The 22971-nt window shown below is 37.7% G+C and overlaps 1 protein-coding gene across 1 annotated transcript in view; it reads left to right on the top strand.

Annotated features, from left to right (window-relative positions):
- Lrch1 (leucine-rich repeats and calponin homology (CH) domain containing 1) overlaps nt 1-22971 on the top strand; it is a 96694-nt gene that overhangs the window by 40153 nt on the left and 33570 nt on the right. Inside the window, exons 10-16 of the mRNA XM_013515721.1 lie at nt 1835-1902; nt 4326-4412; nt 7597-7686; nt 7796-7832; nt 13560-13613; nt 14298-14370; nt 17238-17342. Of these exons, the coding sequence (XP_013371175.1) occupies nt 1835-1902; nt 4326-4412; nt 7597-7686; nt 7796-7832; nt 13560-13613; nt 14298-14370; nt 17238-17342 (514 nt within the window). The remainder of the gene's footprint in view (nt 1-1834; nt 1903-4325; nt 4413-7596; nt 7687-7795; nt 7833-13559; nt 13614-14297; nt 14371-17237; nt 17343-22971) is intronic.

Here is a 22971-nt window from a genome sequence, read left to right on the forward strand (position 1 = left end):
GTGACTAGGCAATTTGCAAATGTAGAGTCCATTGTATAACCCTGTAATTAGTAAAAGAAACTCAGGCTCTTTGGCATACTGAAAAGAAGAAAAAAAACACCTAGGTATTTTTACACTGTTGGCTAATTTTCATTTTGAAACTGAAAATCAGAAGGAAATACCCATGTCATTTCTGGTAGGACATTTTTACCCAAGGCTTTCACTGTCATCCTGACAGTGACACAGCAATTTCTGTGTTGACTTTATTGTACACTAAACTTTCAATCAATATAACAAAAAAAAAAAAAAAAACCAAACTTGAGTGTTTTAAGCTAGAGACTGCATTAGAGAACCAGCTACTCCTTGAGGAAAGTGGTATCCTAGTGCCACACCTGGCTTGCTGGTCTTGGGTTAGGTGAGGATGTGCCTCTCGGTCAGTTTGTCTGGCATTCTGTCCTTGACAGGGACGCATAGCCATTCAGCAGTGTCAGCCTAGTTATCGTTATTTCTCTGTGTCAGAGATGAAAGCATAAATAAATGTGTGAGAGGGCCACAGTGGCCATGGCTTTCTGAGCGTTCACCCATTCCAGTGTCTTCAGGGAATGACATGGGGAGGGTACATTTGAGAGATGTCTGATGTTGTAAATATGGGAATTACGCTATGCATCACGAGGCACGTCTCTGTTAAGAGCACATACATGCACACAAGTATACACCCCTTTTCTCACAAATACTAGAATGCATGTTCACTTGTAGTGTATGACAGGAATCTGTCAATGCCAGAAAGTGCTAAAAGAGCAAAAAGTCCACTTAGCTTTCGATTTCTGCTACTCAGCTAACAGATGCTATAGTCCTGAGACAAATTATTTTTATTTCAGTTTTTAATTGTGTAATGTTTAATTTGGTAAAATACATACAGTATAAAATGTAGCGTCATAGCCATTTTTTAAGTGTACACCCCACTATGCATTACGTACATTTACATTATGGGGCAGTCAGTCTCCAGAGCTCTTTTCATCGTGCAAAACTGAGACTTTACCCTGTATTAGTCACTTTCCCGTTGCTGGAACAAAATTTTCACCACCTACAATTTAAAGGAAGAGAGATTTAATTTAGTTTAAAGGAGAGATTTAATTTGGCTGATGACTTCAGAGGATTTGAACTCCCTTTGGCTTCAAAGCAGAAACGGCATGATGGAGGGATATGGAGGAGGAAAACTGCTGACCCTGGTAGCCAGGAAGTAGAGGGACAAGAGAGGAGCTATGCAAGAACACTGTACACTCTTCCAGGACACAGCTCCCGTGAGCCACCCGCAGTGATCCGCACCTCCAGCCAGGCTGTAACGCTTAAGGGTACACTGAACAATGAACTCACTGCAGAGGGTACCTCTGCTTGATCCAGTCACCTCCAGAAGTTCCACCCATAAACTCATGAGACTTTGGAGACATTTTAGATCTAAACCATAGCAGACCTATTGAACAACTCTTCCTTTTCCATCTCTCCTTCCTGCCCCTTGCAGCCAACATTCTGCTTTTTTTTCCATGAGTTTGACTACTTTTAGGTACCTTTCATGAGTGGAATCATATTTATTGTCCTTTATGACTGGCTTATTTAACTTAGCATAATCTCGAGATTCATCCATATAGATAGCATATGTGAAAATATGCTCCCCTCTAAGGCTGATCTTGCTTTATATGTCTGTACCGTGTTTCGTTGTCTATTCATCCACCTGTGGAGACTGAGCTTGTCCTTCGGCTCCAGTGAATTACACTGCCAAGGATGTGGGTTGGAGAAGGTTTCAACTCTTCACTGAATGACCAGTGGTTCTTAGGAAACGTGTTTGTTCTGTCCACAGGACAGGGCAGAAGACTGTGAAGAGCTGTTACGGATAGAAGAGGATGCACACTGGCAGACAGAGGGACTGTGAGTGTCAGGGCCTGGTTATGGGCCACTATGTTTGAAAAGTTCATTTTTGTAGCACACTGAGTGTCCTGTCCTGATGGAATTTGACCCATTTTTCTTTGAACAAGCTGATAGTCTTACCCAGTGATTAAAAAGCTGGCAGGTTTACTGTGTCCTGTGCTTGTCACATTATTGGGCTACACAGTGTGACTTAGACTGTTTTATGCTGCTATAATGGAATACCATAGACTGGTGCTCTATAGATAGTACTCATCTGATGTACAATTCTGGAAGCCAGAAAATCCAAGTTGAAGGGGCTACATATACTGAGGGCATTTGGGCTGCATTGTAGATGGCAGATGACACCACATATCATGAGAGTGCAGGACAGATAGCAAGAGAGAGCAGGGCTCCCTTTAATAAGGAATCCACTCGTGTAATGGATTACTCCCCTCATGAGGTGTGTTAGTTCTCTTGTTGCTGAGACACAGTACCTGACACCCACAATTCTAAAGAGAAAATGTTTATTTTGGCTCACAATTTATAGAGGTTTCAGTCCATAGTTGGCTGGGTCTAAGGCAGGGCAGTGTAGCAGAGGAAAAAGAGCTCAAGGCGTGGGAGTGGGAAGCAGAGAAAAATCAAGGGAAGAGAAAGGGGGATAGACCTTTTCAGGCCGTGCCCACCGGTGACTCATTTCCTCTGACCAGGATTCGCCTCCCAATGGCACATTTAGCTATAAACTCAACAGACTAATCCACTGATGAGTATCATTCTCCTGTGACCCAGTCACCTCTTAAAAGCCTCCTCTATGAGCACAGGAGGCTTTGAGGGGATATCTAGATAGAAATCATAGGTCAGAGCCCTTGTGGCCTAATCACCTCTTAAAGGTCTCACCCCCTCAACTGGCATTTGGGATTAAGTAGAGTCACACTGGATCCTGGGCAGACACCTCAAACCATAGCACTGTGCAAAGTTGTACCTTTGTTGGCCTTGAGTTTCATCTGATTTAAGATGGTGTGTGGAAATGTCATGTAGAGAATTAGTGTGTCCATATTAGAGATTGTATATTCTTTCATTTGCTGAAGAAGCCAATAACTGGACCAGAAGCACTCTGCAGTGCTAGTCCTCTTCTTTACCCAGGAATTTTTTAGTTTGAAAGCTTAGAGAAGCAGCAGTCTCTAATGTCCTGTTCCCAAGTAGTGGTACCTATCATAGCTAACATTTACTAAATAGTACGTGCAAGCACTATCCTAAATACGGCACAGGTCAGAATTCATTTTTTCCATCATCCTATGAGGTGTTGTCGTCCATTTCACAGATAACAAAACGGGCACAGAGAGATTATCTTGCCCCAAAGTTATAGAGGACAAACATTTGGCCCTTAGAAATCTTGAGCCATGTTAATATCATTTATACTCTACTGCCTGTAAAGATTTATTTGTGAAAGATTCACAAGATGGGATAGGTGATCTTATCAGATGATGAGGCATTTCCAGGGGAATTGAGTTTGGACCTTGTGGCATAAAGTAGATATCATGTTCCCAGAATTACATTTTCCATGATCTTATACCTTGTGGAGATCTCCCTACTTAGGGAAGATTTATCATTTGTTGAATTTTTTGTCTACTTAGAGAAAGTGACTGATTTATACTGTATTCTGTGATAGGAAAATCTAAGGATGATCAAATCTCTCTCACACTTTAAAAGTACTGGAAAGTTTCTCTCCAGTTACTGTCTATATTACCACCTCTTCACTAGATATACTTCTGCAATTCCAGGGAGTCCTAGCTTGATTAGAGAATCACAGAATGACAGGGAAAGAGAGTTCTTTTTAAAACTAGAAAAACTTTGGAAACTATTCTCAATTTTACATTGTTGTTCTTAACCTGAACTGTAAATCAGGATTATCTCTAGAGCTTTGTAAAATATCCCACCCTACTTGGTATCAGACCTACTTGGGAATATTCCACTTGGCGTGTTTTTAAAGCTACACACAGATTATTTTGCTGTACATGGGCCTCGGGCTAGAACCACTCTCTCACATTGAGCCCTGTATTGTGTCAAAGTAAGAAACCTGACCCATGCTGCTTAAATTGGAGTAGGAAGCTAGGAAGTGTGCAAACCTGTCGTTACTACCCCGCAGAAACCTGTGGAGCTCAGGAAAGCAGACTGTGAGGTCCATCCATCCAGCCCATTGCCTGAGTGTGCACAAGAGCAGTTGAGGGATCAGAGGTGTTGAACTAAGCTGACTTTTCTACCCAAAGGCTCTTCCCACCACCCCAGCCCCTACCTTGCAGGGTACTGATATGTTTTCTCTGTAATGTTGAATTTGTCAAAATCATTTTTACAGATTAGATGGAGTTTCATAAGTTTACTCTTAAGAACCTAAATGATACTCATGTTTTAGTAATCATTTTCATTCTCATACTTGGTTTATGTTACAGAATAAGTTTGTCCAAAGATCAGGACATGGATATAGCAATGATTGAGCAGCTCAGAGAAGCAGTAGATTTACTGCAAGATCCCAATGGGTATGCATGTCTCTCGTTGGCCTGGCTTTTCTGTGTGAATAATGCTTACTAATTTATTAAATGCATTATCTAAATGTCTACTATATTTTTATACACAATTTGATATCAGTCTAACCTCTGACAAAGTGAAGTCATTTTAATTGCCTATGTTGCAAAATCCAAAAGGGAAAGAGTCCAACTTCTGCAGAAATTGAGATCAATTCCCCTTTCTCTACCTGTAATAAAATTCATTCACTTCTTGTGAAATTCTTATGGGATTTTTGGTGTAATTCTTAGAAAACAGAAAAATGATGAAAGTGCATAAAGTTTAAACTGCAAATTTATAAAAATACAAGACAGTTTTTCTAAATGGAAATTGAATAAATAAAAGCCATTATATTTATCTGGTAGTACCAAAGATGAACTTCTGGTAATACCAATATGCGAACTAAACAATACATTTCTGAAGATTTATAATGTAGGTTACATTTTAAATTTGGCCATTGTCACTACGCACTCGATACAGTTGATATATTTTTTGGTTTCTTAGCTAAGGGTAATGGAATTCCCATGGACAAAATGTTTTTCAGTAAGATAATATCAAGTATCAAGTAATAACTACATGACCACTAGAAAACTACACTCAAGGTTTATCCTTGGTAAAGTATCCAGGACTCCTGCAAATTTAAAGGTGAAGATGATTTGATCTTATAATAAGATGAACATGAGAATCACTATAGCACCCTAGCTGAGTTTGGGGATTTATGAAAAGGGTGGTTAGTGAACCCAGAGTTCCAGTATGAACACTCCAACAGTGTTGTCTGGCCCTGAAAGAATAGTGGCAGGTCAGGTTAAGTATGGCCGGAAATGTTTAGCAATTGATATAGAAGGCATTTTAGTTCTGCAGACATTAACTGAGTGCTTAGAACAGGGAAGATCTATAGGATGCTCCTTGGGGAAATATAAAGATAAGCAAAACACAGTTCCTGCCTCCTGAGTACATGTATTGCTTATAGCTGTAAGAGCAAGAGATTGCCTTGTGCAGTTATTTATAAATGTAATTGATTTACATGCCTGAGGTAGAGATTTTTAAAAATGATAAAGTAGAGAGAGTTCTTAACCCCAGGAAAGGGGAGATGACTGGGTTGATCTTCTGGAAGGCTGGGATATTTAACTGGGGTCTTTAATGACTGACAGTTTTATGGAGAAAGTAAACTCTGGGTTGAATAAGAAGCATAGGCAAAAACATAGAGGCCAAAGAGAATGGGACTGGCTTAGAAAAGGTCTGACAAAACAAAACCACCCTGGCTTGCCTCAATATGACTTATGGAACTTTTTCAAAATAGATACTAGGCATGGGACTGAGGGTTGCCCATGTGTCTGCTGTGCAGCCAGGACTGAGAATCATCAGAGAGGCAGTGTGGAGTAGGACAGAGTATATCATTCAACTTTCTAGTATGATAACAAATATTGGAGATAATCAATTTAGACAGGATTTATTTCAGTCCACAGTTCTGGGGGTTTCAGTCCATGACTGATTGAACCTGTTGCTTTGGGCCTGTGGTGGCACAGCACGTCATGGTTGGGAGCCCATGGGAGAGCAAACCCATTCATCTCATGGCTGTATATAAAGAGTGGGAAAGAGGAAGGGTTACGGTCTCAGTATTCCCTCTAAGTGCATGCCACCATATGATCAGATCTCCTACCAGGCCTCACCTCTTGAAACGTCCATCACCTTCCAATAGTTTGCATGGAACTTGGGGGATACTTAGCTCAGCCATATCGTGGGGAATGGCTTCAGATGCTATGTTGAGGAGCCAAGACTTTGTTTTACATGTATAAGGAGGCATTGATGGTTTGGGAACATAATTATTCATGTTAATAAGTCTCCCTAACATTTGGCTTAAACTTTAACTCAATAGCATTGAATCAGGTATGTTTAAAGAGCTGAACTCCACATACTTACCTAGGGTAGTTAGTAAGAAAGCAGGAAACAGAACAAGAGAGCCTCTGTGTGTATCCATGTACACATGTGTAAAATTATAATGAATCAGGAAATGGCAAGGCTGGTAGGAAGAAGTACATTTCAAACCTAGTTTCAGCATGAGTTAACTTAGGTAGGTTATATAGATTTTATTTATATTTCTCTCCCTAAAATAATCCACTACTTTGACTACTTTATATATTTGTTATTCATCTTGAAATACTGTAATATGCAACTCTAATTTTCTAGTGCTATTTGTTTGAGCCAATGTTATAGTGGGTTACCTATTAATAGCCTATAAAAATGTTAGTAGCCTGTTAAAATACCTGTCCTTGCCAGGGATATAGCTCAGTGACACAGGGCCTGCCCCGCAAGTGTAAGGCCCTAAGTTCAATTCCCCAAACCAAAAAATAAAACAAAGCAAAATAAAGTACAATATAATACAAGTCCTTTAACATGACTTATAACTTACGTCATATAAGAATTTCCTGCCTTATAGATCTTTGGGGGAAAAATCTTGATCTCTTAAAACTACAGAAATTCAGTAAGTAGGGGGCTGGGGATTTAACTCAGCGGCAAAAGCGCCTGCCTGGCAAGCGCAAGGTCATGAGTTCGGTTCCCGGTACCGGAGAAAAACCAAAAAAAGAAATTCAGTAACTATATGGAAGTCAATTTCAGAATTAAAAATACATATCAAAATGCTTATAAATTTTTTGTTTTGGTGCTGGGGATTAAACCTAGGCCATTGTACGTGCTGGGCAAGAATTCTACCACTGACCTATATACCTCATCTTGAATTCTTATTTTTAAAGTAATAGTATTAGTCTATGACAGAAAGATCTTTCTATTATAACCAAATGTCTTATTACATACACTGGAATATAGTACTCCTAACAACTTACTTCTCTGAATGCAGTTTTAGGATAAAATTTAGTATATCCTACCTCTGAAAATTATGATTTTATCAGAAATTACTATTTCATTGTAAATAAGTTGGATTTCATTGCCAATAGCAGATGGAAAGTCATATTTATGTATATGGTAGGAAAATACCATGCAGTTTGAAATTTCTTCCATAAACCTTTCATCATTTAATCCTAAAGATAAGTGTCACTTTTCAGTATATTAAACTTTTAAACTATGAGCAATTGCATTTGTAAAAAATAAAAGTTCAATAGACTCACTGGTTTTTAGATTAAGTCTTTTTTCCCTGCTCTTTAGATTAAGCACAGATATTACAGAAAGAAGTATTTTAAATCTGTATCCTATGAGAACAGAAGAAGATTTAGAATTACCAGATTCTGCACTAAAGTATGTTTGCCTTTTTATAACTCAGCAATTTTGTTTTCTGTTTTAAATTGAAGTATTAATGCTTTAAATTCCACTTTATGTTTTCTTTTTTCTTTCCTTATTACTGTAGCGGTCAGACAGAGCTAGAGACATCTCCGGTGTGTGAGGTAAGACCAGAACTTTGTAGATAGCCACCTTATTTGTAAAGACTTACAGGGGGAAAAGCATTATTAAGAGTGAGGCTATTATCCATATTTTTCAGGACACATTGTTCAACTGTTGAATATTTTTACTCTCTTTATTTCGGCTTATCTGTTATACCTCCCCTTCCATTAAAGATGAAAGTTGGCTATTTCTCCGAGATTATCTAAATTTTTTTATATAAAGGTAGTCTTGCTAAATCAAGCAATGGCCGCTAAGATACATAGGGAACCCATACTGTCAGAGGTTGGAGGTAGGATAATTCAGAGCAGATTCTGGAACTGACAAAGAAGTCTGGCTTGGTGAAAATAAACTGAAACAACTTTCATGCCTATATCTTGTAATATGAGCAACTACTTTGAAGATAACAATACACAGTGTACTAACCATTGTTACTTACCCACAATCTTGTTTTGAAATTTTATACCATTGTTTCTATTGTTTATTTTTCTTTTCTTTAAAATAAAAAAAAAAGAATTAAAAAAAAAAAGAAATACTGGAAAAGACCTGAAAAATAACAAATGATTGGAGGTGTTTAGGATCAAAAGAATACCATGAAGAGTTACTGATGGGATTATTTGGGGACAGGGTAAGGAAAAGTTAGGTAGACCTGTATCAGGCTTGGAATTTAAGTAGCTGTAGACAAAGCAATTTTGACATTAAAGTAGAGATGAACCTAAAAGGTCCCAAACAAAAACTGTTACCCCAGTCATGAAGAGGTAAGTTAGAGCTGGTAATTCTGGAGTTAGGACCCCTTGCAGCCTGTTCCATCCCTTCTTAGTGAATGGGATTCAGATGGCTGAGTTAGATAGCAAGAGTGTGTACAAACATGTTCACAGAGTATATGGTTTCATTGTTAAACTGAGCAACTTGTAATTGTGTTGGGGATCAGCCCTCTCCCAGAGACTTGCTAACTCTGGGCAAGTTAATTAACCTCTCTAAACTTGGCCTTCCTTTTTGGTAAATTAGGATCATAATAATAGCTATTGTAAAACTCAAATGAGATGATTCAAGAATGTCTCCCAACACAGGGCACCTGAGACTAGCCCTTACTCTACTACTCTTATTATTGTTCTTGGTGTAGCTTTCAGAGAGAATCACAGTACCATCTCTGTCCTGAATGGAGGTGTCACTGAATTACCCGCTAGTAGAACATCAGGATGGTTTTTATTAGCAGGCCACGCAGGACTTATTTCCTCAGGCTCTCCATTTAGATTGATTTTGGTTCTCTGAAAACTGTACACTTCATATTTTGAAATAATTTTAAACTTTTCAAACACTGCAGAAAAAAAGTATGAGTTTCTGTAAGAGGATACAAAAATTATAGTGTCATAGTCAGATTTACTAGTTATGGGTTGAACATCCCTAATCTGAAAAATTCAAAATCAAAACGTACTCTAAAATCTAAAACTCTGAACACCAATATGATGCCACAAATGTGCTAAAATGTATAAAATTATCTTCGTATGAGAAGATAAATGAAATGTATTTAGTGTTTAGACGAGGGTCCTACCCCCAAGATATCTTATCACGTATGTGCCAATACTTCACAACCTGAAATCCAAAACACTTCTGGTCCCAGACTTTTTAGATAAGGGGTACTGAAGCTAATGTTAATAAACTGAAGACAAAGCAGTTTTGACATTAAAGTAGAGATGTTAATAATGTTAATAAACTGAAGCTAATGTTAATAAACATTCTACCATATTGACTGTTTTGTTTTTTTCTCTCTCCCTCTCTCCATATACATTAATTTTTCTGAAATGTTTAAAGATAAGTTTTATTTGTCACACAGTTCTTTACCTTAAAACATTTCATTGTACGTTTTCTAAAAATAGGTATTGTATCTTACATAATCACATTTCAGTTATGAACTTCATAAATTTACCCTCAGAACAAACATATTCTCATCTGCTCTACCACCCATGCTCCAGAGTGATCAGTTATCTTAAGATGCTCTTCAAAGCAACCTTTTCCTCCCAGTGCAAATGTTGCCCTCAATTGTCAGGTATTTATAGCCTTCTTTACTCTGGAACATTGCATAACCTTTCTTAGATTTATGGCCTTGAAGCTTCAGGCTGGCCTGGACTCACTGTGTTGCCCAGGCTGGCCTTGCAATTTTGCAGAACATAAGCCTCCCTCTTTTATTTGCCATTTCCTTTATTTGGTGTTTATCTGACATTTGCTCATGGTTAGATTGAGACATTTTGCTTTCTTGTTTGGGATCCTGCTCAGGTGACATTGTATGTGCTCAAGGTTTCACATTTGGGGGTATGGTATGTCTCCATCTGTCCCTCATTGCTCTGTTAGTTTAGTCACCCAGTTGAGGTGTAACCCCATTTCTCTACTATATAATGATCTTTTTCCCTGTGAAACTAATGTAAGTCTGTGAAGAGATGCCTGAACATCATCTTGGTGGCTGGGCATGGTGGTCTACCCCTGTATTTCCAGCACTCTGGGAGGCTGATGCAGGAGAATTGAGAATTTGAGCCCAGCCTGGGCAACATAGTTACTAACTTAGCAAGGCTCTGTCTTAAAATAAAAAAACAAAACAAAGCAAGACAAAATTCTGGGGATAAAGCTCAGTGTGAAATCCCTGAGCCCAGCCCTCTGTCTAGCTTGGAGCAAGTCACTACATGCCCTTTCTTCCCCAAGGTGAACTCCCTCCCTGCTCAGATCAGGGCAATTGAATTACTGTTTGAACACACAGGATGTGCCTGATATAACCTACCTTGGCACTTTCACTAAAGCATGCTGCTTCAAATGTCCTTGAACTTGCATGCATGTAGAGTTGTTTGTTTGTTTGTTTGTTTGTTTATTTGTTTTAAGGAATATACCTAGATTCTAGGGTTGCAAAAGTTAACAGGAAGACACAAAATCTCTAGGAAAAATGATGCTGTTCATTCAACTCCCCATGTTTTATGTTATTTTAATATAAGGGTTTGTTTCTTTGATTGAATAAACAGTCCTATTTGGTGTAAGGAATTCTTTTATCTTACCTTCCTTCTTGGGGCAGTTTTCTCTTTGATAGACACAGGTCCATGATTTTAAAAAGGAAGGAAAAGAAGTTCGCGAGAATGAGGAAAAGAAAGTAAAGCAGTGGATTCAAAGCCAGTGATCATGCTTGTGCAGGTCCTCATTTATGTGTGTTACTTTTATATTCTGTCCTCCACTTTATTCAAGAAGAAAGCACATCCTTCAACATAGGCTTGCCCTGGCTGGCCACTTGCTAAGCACATTTCCTCTGGAGGACTAGAGTGTGAAGGATTTCAAGTGGCCCTCATTTTAAACAAGGCCTAAAAAGTTGCACAGGACAGATGTTGAAAATATGTAGGGAAGAATATGAGATGGCCTGCAATCCCAAGTGTGTTCTCTGTGCTTGGGAGACTGGAAAGGGGTAGAAGTCTGAGGAGAAGGGAGTGAACTCAGACTGTGTGTCTGTAGCCAGGAGACAGCTGCACATGACGGCTGTGGTGGACTCAGCACCCTGTGGGAGCTGAGAATGGAGTGAGTGAGGCCGAGCTAGGGAGCCATCTGCAGATGGGAGCTGTCACGGTCTCTGACCTTAAAAATGCTCTGTTTTGTTCTCTACTTTCATTGTATCAGTCAAGTCTGCAGTACATAATGATTACATTTATGGGGAGTTGATACATGTACATAACACATCCTAATTTTTTTATTTGTCCCCTGCCCCTCCCATCTGTCTCTCTGCTCCTTCCAACTCTTGGTCCCCTTCCCATTTGCAAAAGCTGTTTTCATTTTTTTCTTTCAGTCCTTTTTTCCATCCCTTTTCTCTCCTCCTTTTTCCCTCCCTGCATATCTTTTTCCAATTTCCATTTGAAAAAGATCACGCTACTTCCTATTATCTATTTTTTATTTGTCTTCTATTTTTGGGTTCTTCTTATAAAAGAAACTGCAATATTTAAGCTTGTGTGTTTGATTTATTTCACTTAATATTATAGCCTCAGGTGCATTTGTTTACTTCTGAATGCCCCCTTAGGCTTCTTTATGGCTGAGTAGTATTCCATTGTGTATAAACACCATGTTTTCTTTATCCATTCGTCTGTTGATGGGCATGTAGGCCATTTCCAAGATTTAGGTATTATAAATTGTGCTAGCTGCTGTAGACATGGGTGTGCATGTATCACTATAATATAATGACTTACTTTATCTCTTTCAGGAATGTACCTAGTAGGGGAATGGCTAGGTTGAATGGGATTTCTGTTTTTTAGTTTTTTGAGGTATCTCCACACTGATTTCCATAATGGTTATACTAGTTTACATTTCCACCAACAGTGAAGAAGAGTTCTTTTTCCCCTGCTGCCTCACCAACATTTGTTACTATTTAATTTCTTGATGGTAGGCATTCATTCTGGAGTAAGATTTCTGTGTTGTTTTAATTTGCATTTGGGAGAAGGTATTGAGAAAACAACAGGAAAAATTAGAGCAAGGAACTCCTTACAGAAAGTATCAAACCCAAAGTTACTTGTTAGCGGTTTTAACAAAGCTAACAAGAGAGACATTAATGACATTATATTCTAACAATGCTTGAACCTTGGATTTGTCTTAAAGTTGAGAATACTTTTTTTGTGTGTGTCTGGTTTTTCTCCGGTACCGGGAACTGAACTCACGACCTTGCACTTGCCAGGCAGGCGCTTTGCCGCTGTGCTAAATCCCCAGCCCCTGAGAATACTTTTAAATAGCACTCCTCAGGAATGAATGAGATATTTTAATTTTATATGAATTTAGTGGCATAGGTGAAGGTATTTGAATTAGCTGTCACCAGATTTTTCAGTAGGGTAGATCAATAGGGTCTGGGTCACCATATAAAGAAGGTAGATCTGGAAGAATACACTAGAATGTGCCTGTGGGCTTCTTGTCCTTCGGTGTTCCTCTCACACTAGTTTAGCTCTGCCCTCAGCTATCATGTTTCACTTTCCCTACAGTCTCCCTGGAAAATCTGACTGCCTTCATGGGCTTATGCATCCCCTAAATAATAATGACTTCCAAATGCCAAATCTATAGGTTATGTCCCGAATCCCTCCCCTTTCTCCCAGCGTTGAGATTTCATCTCCATCCTCCTGTAAGTTTGTGTTGTCTTTGTGGCTTAACTGAAACTATCAACTTCCTTTTGAACTGCAGTACCACCTCCCACCCAGTTATTTCAGGTGAAAACCATGACCAGAACACTTTACCATAATTTTCTTTTAATCAGTGGTTGCTAAAGCTCACTGATACTGAGCTGATCTCATGAGATTTCCCAGGCAATTTGGGGTCTAGGCATGTGCATTTATTAAGAGCTCTCAGTGTGATTCTGTATATTTTGGAACAACTACCCTGGACTGTTTTAAAAAGTCCATAATTAATACAGGGCTAGGGGCCAGCCTGCAGCTTGGTAACCCTTCAAGGTAGGCTGTTGCTCATGGATTTATGGGAGTGAACCCTTTATGCTGAAAAAAATCCTTACCTTAATTTGTGTGACACTTTAGGTATAATTTTTTAAGAATACAGTTGCATACTTTTAGAAATACTAGTGTGACCTACTTAGCTGTTTAACATTCTGATTAGTTCAACATATATTTATTGTTTTTGACTGATCCAGGGATGTGATGGAGAAAAGAAAAATACATTTTTTGCCTCATCAGTTTTACAATGTAATGGAACATATCATCCTTTTCTTTCTTTTCTTAAAGGTGCAAAACGACCTAACATTACAGAGTAATGGAAGCCAGTATTCTCCAGATGAGGTAAGTTTCCTGAAGATTAATGGAAGCTGAGATATTCTATGAAGGCTGAATTAGAATATCTTTCGCAGAAATGTATAAACTAAGACTGTGATTAATGAGTTAATTGAGGAGACTCGGGGGAGGAGGCTTTCATTACCTCCCTCTCTGTCTCATTGGTTATCACGGCTTTGTCTGGCCCTTTGAATCACTGGATTACTTTTTATAAGAAACAATTTTGAAAACCAATGCAAGATCATCTGTAGAAACCCAAATAGAAATCACTCAAATAGGCAACATTTAGGAAGTCTTCAGCATGTGGTTTCTGTATAGATAAGGCATCTGTCTGTGTTACTGTTTCCTCATCTTGTTGAGTTAATAAGTCTTCGGTAGATGTGACCTCTTTTGGATGCAGTACACATACATACCACTCATTATGCTGGAGGGAAAAGGCACTTCCACTTTCACAGGATTGCAAAACACATTTGTAATAAGCAAAAAAGAAATTGAGTGGGTCACCCCAAAACCATATTGTGTTGATTATACTCCTTAAAACATTTGCAGAGTGTTTTTTTTTTAAAGCCAGGACTCCTCACACAGCAGCAAATGCAAAGAGGGTGTGCTGCTGTAGTGATCTTCCACTGTAGAGAAGGATACATAGTTCTGCTTCATATTTTCCTCTAATTTCCTTTTCTTCTAACCTCACAGATGAGAGAGAGCTCCCCCACAGTCTCTCCTACCATTAACAGCACAGCTCCATTTGGCCTGAAGCCTCGATCAGGTAAATTAAACCTTAGTCCATTATATCATTCCTGCACTAAATAGCTTGGTGGTTTCTCCTTGGCCTTTAAATTTACTCATGAAAATTTTCAGTTCTCTAAACTCAATTCCTGGCATCAGAACTGTACAACAGCTTGGGAAGGTCAGAGATTGGAGCTATGATTTTAGTGAGTTAGCTGGTAGATCCCTGTTATCTATCAGTAATAGATAGTTTTCCTTCTTTTGAATCAGAACAAAGGAGAAACTGTGGTGGGGGCATGCAAGTGAGAAAGTAACAGCCTAGTGAACTTTTTTACCCAAGGAAAATGAAATAGCTTTCTATTGCCCCAGTGGTTCCTGGTATTGTGCTGAGCTAAAGGGCAACAGACTTCTTTCTCAGATATCTCCAGTTGCTTTCTTAGCCTAGCAGGACCTATGTATCTATTCATGAAATAGAGAGATTACTTCAAGACTTGCATGAATGAGCAAAAGTCATAAAAAAATCTTACGAGAAAGCATTCTGCTTTTGACCTAACTAGTGTATTTACAAAAGTAAGTTATAAAAAGGACTCTGAATAGAAAAATATGTTTCTTCTGATTTCTCCCATTTATTTAAAGTTCTTGTGCTATCTTTCTTCTTTTAGACCCTCCTTTGAAGTACTATTTTTGACTCTGGTGTATAGCACCCTCACTAGAAATGCTTTTATGCAAGTGCAGGTAGAGTATTCAGACACTTTTAAGCTAAAGCTGGTAAACAGCTCAGATGTTCTTGGATTTTCCTGTGAAACATCCTGGCAATAGTATAAACTATGTATGTTGAAAAAAAAAAAAGATGATTCATTAATAAAGGAAATGTTTTTGTTCTTGGAGCAAGTTGATTGATGGGCGACATGTGGCCAGTTGTATTGGTTTTCTGGCAATTTGAATGAGCCTTTTGAAGATGTGCTTAAGTGAGACAAGAATTTGTAGATGTTTTGCTTTTGTTTTTGTGGTGCTAAGAATCAAAAGCAGGCTCTCACACCTGCTAGGCAAGCTATTACTAAACAACACATCCAGTGCTAGAGGGTATTCTATGGAGAGTCAAATTGTGCGTGAAATAAGACTCCAATGCCTGGCCTTCTTAAGTGTGGAATCAAGTGTGTGCAACCAGATGTGGGCTGCACTTCTGCTTCCCAGTCTTGACTTTGTGCTAGGAGAATGGAGGCGAATCCAGTCAGACTCCTCTGTGCCCTCAGTGAGGACCTCAGACAGGGGTACAGACTCTCTCTTAGTCCTTGCATGCAGTTTTACAGAATTCTAAAATATTTCATATTAAGCAAGTCAAAAGCTGAAGGGATCTCTAAAGAACGATTTTTTTGAATGTGTAGCCTTGGAACAGAACTGTAAAATTGTTTCTGTGATTTTTTTATTTATTTTATAGAGTCCAGAATTAGGTGCTTTCACTGTAAACCATTTCAGATTCTTTGTAGTGGTAAGAAATAAAGATAGGAATTGTTTTAAATAACAGAAAGCAAAGATCATTTCATCTCCAAGCTTCTAGCCTTGAGATGCTTGACGAGCCAGCATGCAGATTGTACTAGTTGTTGAAAGCTTTGTGGAGTTTTTTGCCAAAAATAATGTTGATTATCTTCAAGAACATCAAGTGATACTGGAATGTTGTAAAATTCGCATTATGTATTTGGATTTTAGGATTTTATGTAGTGACTTGTAAATATTATGTATTTTCCATATTTTTGCTGGAAAATAATTTGTAGTGTATCTTAACCTGAGATCATATGATTAAAAAGGATGGAAATCAATTTTTGATTGGTTGTTTAAAGCTAATTTTATTTTACAATTAAGTTTGTGGATTTCTGTGATTTAGGGGTTATAAATAAAAAGAAGCTGCTTAAGTGAGCAAGGCAGAATAAGAATATAGGTTCTTAACGTGGACTAATAATTTCCTTCAGAAGAAACAGTTTTTCTCTTCCATGTTATCCTCCCAAGGAAAGATAGTGTTTATAATGCAAATATTTATTACTAGAACCACACTCATTAACTTTACTGGCCCTGCCTCATAATATAGTAAGAGAATTTTATAGAATGCTTCGTAAGTATAAATATCCTAAATATGTATATTTGGTGTAAAGTAAGACATGTTATCATTTCATAAATAATTAACTCAGAAGTTCTTCAAATTGATTAACATTTCTCTTTTGGTTAAACATACTCTGTTGTTGTCCAAAATTGTTTCTGCTGTTGTTTTTGTTTTTACTGAGCAATAGCTAAAATTGGATTGAGATGAATGGTATGGGTTAAAGAAGAGCTGGTTAGATTCAGCTTTCCATAAAGCACACCAGGAGACTTACAGATTTCTTTAAAATGATATTCCACATTGCCTTGGGGAAAAAAATTCACTAATAGTAAACAAGAATTCTGTAATTGTTCTGTTTCTAAATGGTAGATATATTTACAGATATTTGGCTTTGTCATCCATGACCAATTTTGTTTGTGTGTGAATCATCTAATTATATTTTCTAAGAGTGTTAGTTGTTCAGAAAGTCTTCAAGAAAGGTGTCTGGTAGGTCTATATGTAACCTATGGGAACTTCTTTCTACTGACATGACTCATTAGTACTCTTAAGTCTGCGGAACTGTTAACAGTAATGATATTAACTGCATGCAAAATATTTGACTGATGAGTACTAACACTCAGTTTTTATCATTCTTTTTATTCCATATGCCATCTTTCATTCTCCTCCTGTATTGTACATTTGAAATTAAATCCCATATAAATGAAATCCACTTCATTTCCATACGAACCTTATGCCATTTGTGAAATGCTGCGGCCCTTTTGGTTTTCCCTGGTCGTTGTCCAACTGTTTGCGGCCTGGCTCTCGCTCTCCTGCAGACCCAGCCCTCATTCTCCCTCCTATCTCCTTCAACAAACTTACACAGGCACAAATATGGGACAACTCTAGCTACAGTGTTCCATCTGAAGGAGACAGTGACAATGGTAGGTGGCTTTGTACCTCTTTTTCAATGTTCTCGTTAATAAGCCAGTAACTATACTGAACAGTCTTTGCTCTGCAGCCAGAGATAGAGTATGTGCACCTGCATGCTTGATACATGAGATGAGATGCTGAGCAAGTCTAGACAGTGAAGTCCCCAAAAATGCATGTGAATTGTTTTTTAGCAGTTGGTCAAATTATAGTTTCATTATCTTGAGCATTCTGATTTGGGGCACATTTTACAATGCTTCTTTACCTGTTCTGCTTGGGTGTGTTGGTTTGTTTGCTTGTCTATAGAGATTTGGGGTTTGCACATTTGAATTATCTGCTTGCTTTCACACCTGTAGTAAATGCTTTAAGAGTTTGATCTTTTATTATCTATGCTTCCCACATGAAGTATAAAGGTAATTAAAACATACTGTGGCTGATCCTAGAGTGTTGCCCTGAAAATATTGCTAATTTGGAGAAATTTCTAAAAATGAACAGAAATCACTCACCTTTTTTTTAAAAAAATTAGTGCACATTTTGACTTTTAATGCCTTCTGGATTTTAAATTCAGCTGTATAATATTCAAGAATAATAAATTGATCTGAGATTAATTCCCACGGATAAAAACTGAGGACATCCATTATGGTTAATGTGTACATCTTAATTTTATGCCAGTAGGTATTTAAAATAGTCCAAGGGATAAAAATAAAATAAATATAATTATATAGATCCATGTACCATATGTATCTGAATCTCCACTCTAATCTAACCCTAGTTCAGATCTTAAGCATTCTACCTCAAAATACATAGTGATAGAAGTAATGTTAAATGAAACTGTGATTTCTGGGGAAGCAAGTGAAATGTGAAATGCAACCATGATGCAAATACAATAAGAAGATACGTTTTCTGATTATACAGCTTCATGAAATAAAAGCCCCCCCTCATGTATCATCCAGCTTTCAGTGCTGGAAATTGAATAGGATGAAATGAAACTTGATCAACTGTTTCTTTACTTAAAAATAAAAAAATAAACTTGAAAAACGGGAGAATTTTTGTTTCTCAGGAAGAGTGGCTATTTATAGGTATGATATTGTCTAAAGGAAATAAAGCATAGTATGAAAGATTTATGTGTGATTTGGTATTTCCTTTGGAGTAATGTCTGAAACCAGAGCACTTTTTTTAAGCAGGCAGAGACTTACACATCTGAGCTTCTGTCCCTATAGATGAACTGACTAAAACCACAGAACTGAGGCGAGCTGCATGCTCACACTGTTAGGCCCTACCCAGGGCTCTTAACTCTGGAATCTCTCCTCTCATCAGATCTACAGATGTTTACTGAGGTCTTTGTGTGCAAGGTACTAAGCCAGGCTGCCTTCTTTTCATTAAAATATGTGAGATTTCCATAACAAATAATCATTGTGACAATCTTTCTAGAAATAAAATAACTTCACATGTATTAGTTGGTATTTTTTCTGTGAGTGACAATTCTGGGAATTCATGTATACCTATCACACTGTTCCACAGTGAAATAGAAGCCTTGTTTTCAGTATTCATCCTGCTCAGTCTATCACATCTGGCATTTGGTAGTTGTCATTTTGCTTTCTTTGCAGTTCATCTGTGATATGCGTTAGGCAAGATATGATTTTCTGTACAGAAAATGTTCTTCACAAAAATTTGGGTACAGGTTCCCAGATCTGATGGTTCATGCAAATTTTTATTCTTTTTGTGCTAAACATTGCCTTATGACATGAATGTTTCCTAATAAACTTTGTAGATTAAAGAAGCACTGTATGTCCACAAGTTTGTGCACTAATGTTGTAAGAAGAATTCAAGCTACTTTGCATGTTGCACACGCTTCCTCTGAGTAGAAAGTTCTACTCCATCATCCCTCTTGCTATTTCAAAGTTGTATCACATCATTTTTGTTTCCTTATATTTTTTCCATTATCCAGTTTCTGCAGCCCTCTCAACCTTTGTAAATAAGGGGCATCTTTTTACCAGCTTAACCTAACATAATGTAACTTAGTTAAATTTGAAAATCTTGGTATTTTTATTATTCCTTATTCACTGCCTCGCTTCAGATAAAAAAAAATCTCCTTTTATTTCACTTCCTTCCAGTGTTTTATTTCCAATCTATCTCATTTTAAATTCACCATTTTCCCCATGTTTATTCTTCAAAGAGTCACCATAAAATGGCACACAGGCCAGGAGAGCCTTGGGAGTTTGGATTCCCACCATTCCCTAAGTTCTGATGCCTCTGACAGACAGAGGTGAGGGTGGGAGTTCATCTGCAGGTCGGCCTGCCTCGGGCATGGGATGGAGGTTTTCCCTCTGTTCCTAACCAGGAAACTTGCCTCTGTTCCTTCTCGTGACACAGTCTCCTTTTCCCACTTCACTTGAAGTTGATACCTTTCCCATCTTCTTTTGAATCATTTCTTAGTTTTTCATTTGCGTTGAGTTGTGGGGTACGAATTTAGGCTTAATTTTTAAGTTATCACCTGAGGGAGAATGAAGGGGCGCTTGCATCTAGACCAACTCACAGATAATTTTTTTTACAATAATCTTGCGCTGAGGTATTGCTCTTTATGTTTCAAAACTGAGGAAACGAAGGACATGAGAGGGTTTTTTAAAATCAGTTCTCAACTCTATCTTCATATTACAGTTGTCTTGACAGACTCAGGTGCTCATTTATCTGGTGTAGCATTGAGTATAAACACTTTTAACTGCTTTTTATGTAGCATGTGGTACAGGTAGGTTTGAAAGCCACTGAATTAAGTAAAATACTTAAGAGGAGAAGGATTTGAGTATTTCAAAAGCAGAAAATGTGTATAATGCCTTTTTGGTACCAGAAGGGAATGAATGAATGAGCTTATTAAACTTTTAACTCACAGTAACCTGAATCTAAAGCCCATGATTTTTTCAAAGCCACCACCATATTTCTGCTCTTGAACTTGTATATGTTTTTCTTTCTTTTTTAAATTGGTAATGCTTGGGATAGAACGGGGCCTTCCACAGAGCTACATCCTCAGCTAGATTTGTATAGCATAGGGGGCTGGGGATTTAGCTCAGCGGCACAGCGCCTACCTGGCAAGCACAAGGTCGTGAGTTCAATTCCCGGTACCAGAAAAAAAAAAAAAAAAAGAGATAACATTTGTATAGCATAAACGTCATACCAGTCCAGGTTCTTAACTTCCAAGAACGTAACTTCTTTTTTTCTTTAACTGAAATATATTCTTTGAACAATTAGAGAAATTGCTGTTTATACACATCCTTAAATATCTGTTCAGTGCTTATTAGGTGCCAGGCATGATGCACATGATGGATACAACTCTGAAAATGATAGACATGATCTCTGTTCTCGTGACTTTGGAGAACAATACTGCATTCAGACCTGGAGTCTAAGGTTAGGACACTTTTTATGAGAGGAAAAATTCAGATCACTGACTGTGAGATAATTTCTGCGAAGGTGGCCTTTAAGGAGACTGATCTTTAAGTGAGTTTTGAGTTTCATTTTTTCATTAGCAAATTCATGTTGCCTAACCCATTATTTTGTGGGGCAAGATAGAGGATACAAATTGGAGACAAACATATGCTCTTACAGTTTTATAATGGAGAAAAATATATTTATACTGTAATAGAAAAAGTGACAGTGCTATGAGACAGATACAGATAAAGAATTTTGTATGTTCATAGGATAGAGGAATTAAGATAGTGCGAGTGAAGGAAAAGGCAGTGGCAGTGGAAAAACCAGGGAAATTTGGCCTGAACCTGCACATGATTTTGATATATTAGGCATAAGTATATCCTTCTTCAGGGCTGTGCTTAGAAATTTGTGTCTTCTGCTAAACAAATTGAATATCTGAGCAAATCTTTTTGTATTTTAAATGCTATAAATTTGCTTTATAAAAAGCAGTTGAGAAGGGCTCATTTTTTCTTCAGCATTTTAAATCACCTACCCCCTTTCCTGTGTACACACCGTCACGCTGCTCTCTTGCCCTGTACTTTCCTGTTTACGTTGAAAAAGTCAGGGTAGCGTTCGATATGAAAAGCAGGTGCTAACAAGGCTCTCTTTAAGTATTGTCCTGTAGCCTCAAATTGAACTTTTATTTCCCTGAATTAAGGGAGTTCTTGAAATATATGGCAGTGATATGTAATTAACAAAACACAGAGTAGTTTTTCCATGAATCAGTTTCCTGAGGTTATGGCCCAGATTGGTCACTGGATTTATTATTAAATATTACTTGAAATAAAAAAATATAAGGAATGTAATTATGCTGTCTTAATACTCGTAAGTAAAATTATTCTGTCATAACAAACCCATCAAAAAAGGCTGACAGATTTATTATGAGCCTAAGAGTTTTTTGTAAGTTCTCATATAGTCAATGGAAATTAATCAATTTAGAAAACTAATAGTCTTGTAATCCTGATTTCTAATAATTTCACGTACATTTGAAGCCTTTGTGTTAAAAGTTACTGTTCAAATATTTTAAACGTTTTTGATTGATTAACATTCAGAAAGAAAGTATCCAAACATGCATGCTGTATTTTTAAGATGCACAGGAATTTAAAATGAAAAGTAATGCCAGCAAATTGAAGCCTAGACACCAGTGCATTATCCTGAGCTTCCACACAGGGCTCCAACAAGGCATAGGTGCTTCACTTGTGTTGTAAAACAAAAGCTTCCAGTTCATGAAACTTCCTGGTAGTTTCATATTCAGAGTGAAAACTGCCAATAAAAACATATTGAAAATATTAAATGTGCTGTATTAGATAAGAATACTCCAGAGAAAGGTAAAGGAAAGTAAAACCTCCAAAGAAAACATGGTTTATTTCATGATGTTGGGTTGCCCCCTGCTGGTGTATATGTCTGTTACCCAACTCTGTCCGCATTCCTTGACTTTTTTTGGTAAACACGGTTAAATTGTTTTCCTTAGGAGGTACAGATTATTTCTAGATTTTACATTTTCATACATTTATTTTTGAACTTCTGTGCTTCAGTAGGTAGATTTTTTGTTTTGCTTGAGGTGGTTTAAAGACAAATGTAATGAATTCTCAGGTTTCTTCTGTGTGTCCTAATTGTTTGACTTTCCCCTACTTGCCTTGGCTCTGTGAACTCTTCATCTCTTCTTCCTTGGTCACTCTTTCCTTCTGTTGCTGACCTTCACTCTACTTTTTTAAGCAATCAGTCTCCCTTTCTGTGGGCTTTGGCTTTGGGAGCCTCGGTGACCAGCCCTCCTCTGACAAGATGCTTTTCATGCTCTTTGCCTGGGACTTCCCCAGTGGTGTCCAACAGAGGAGGCCCAGGCCGCCGGCTGGCTCCTCTGGAGGTTCCTGAAGGCAGAAGGCCATGAGCATATTACTAGATCATCCTCTTTCACCATTAACTGGGAGTCAAGGATTTAAGATGTGCCAACCTCCTGATATTCCCTAGAAATTCACAATGCTGATTCACATATCCTAGAACTGATTTAGGAAAAAATCCAAAGGGACAGATTGAGATTTAAATGATATAGTTAGTTGAGCACAGAATATTTAATTATATGCAGTAGACTCAAAGCTGTTCATTCAAAATACTATACTTGTAGGGCATATTTACTTTTAAAAAAAAAAAATCTAATATTGCAATTTCTAAAATGGCCCATAGGAA

Source organism: Chinchilla lanigera, unplaced genomic scaffold (genome assembly GCF_000276665.1).
Source record: "Chinchilla lanigera isolate Chin_1 unplaced genomic scaffold, ChiLan1.0 scaffold00030, whole genome shotgun sequence".
Taxonomy (NCBI): domain Eukaryota; kingdom Metazoa; phylum Chordata; class Mammalia; order Rodentia; family Chinchillidae; genus Chinchilla; species Chinchilla lanigera.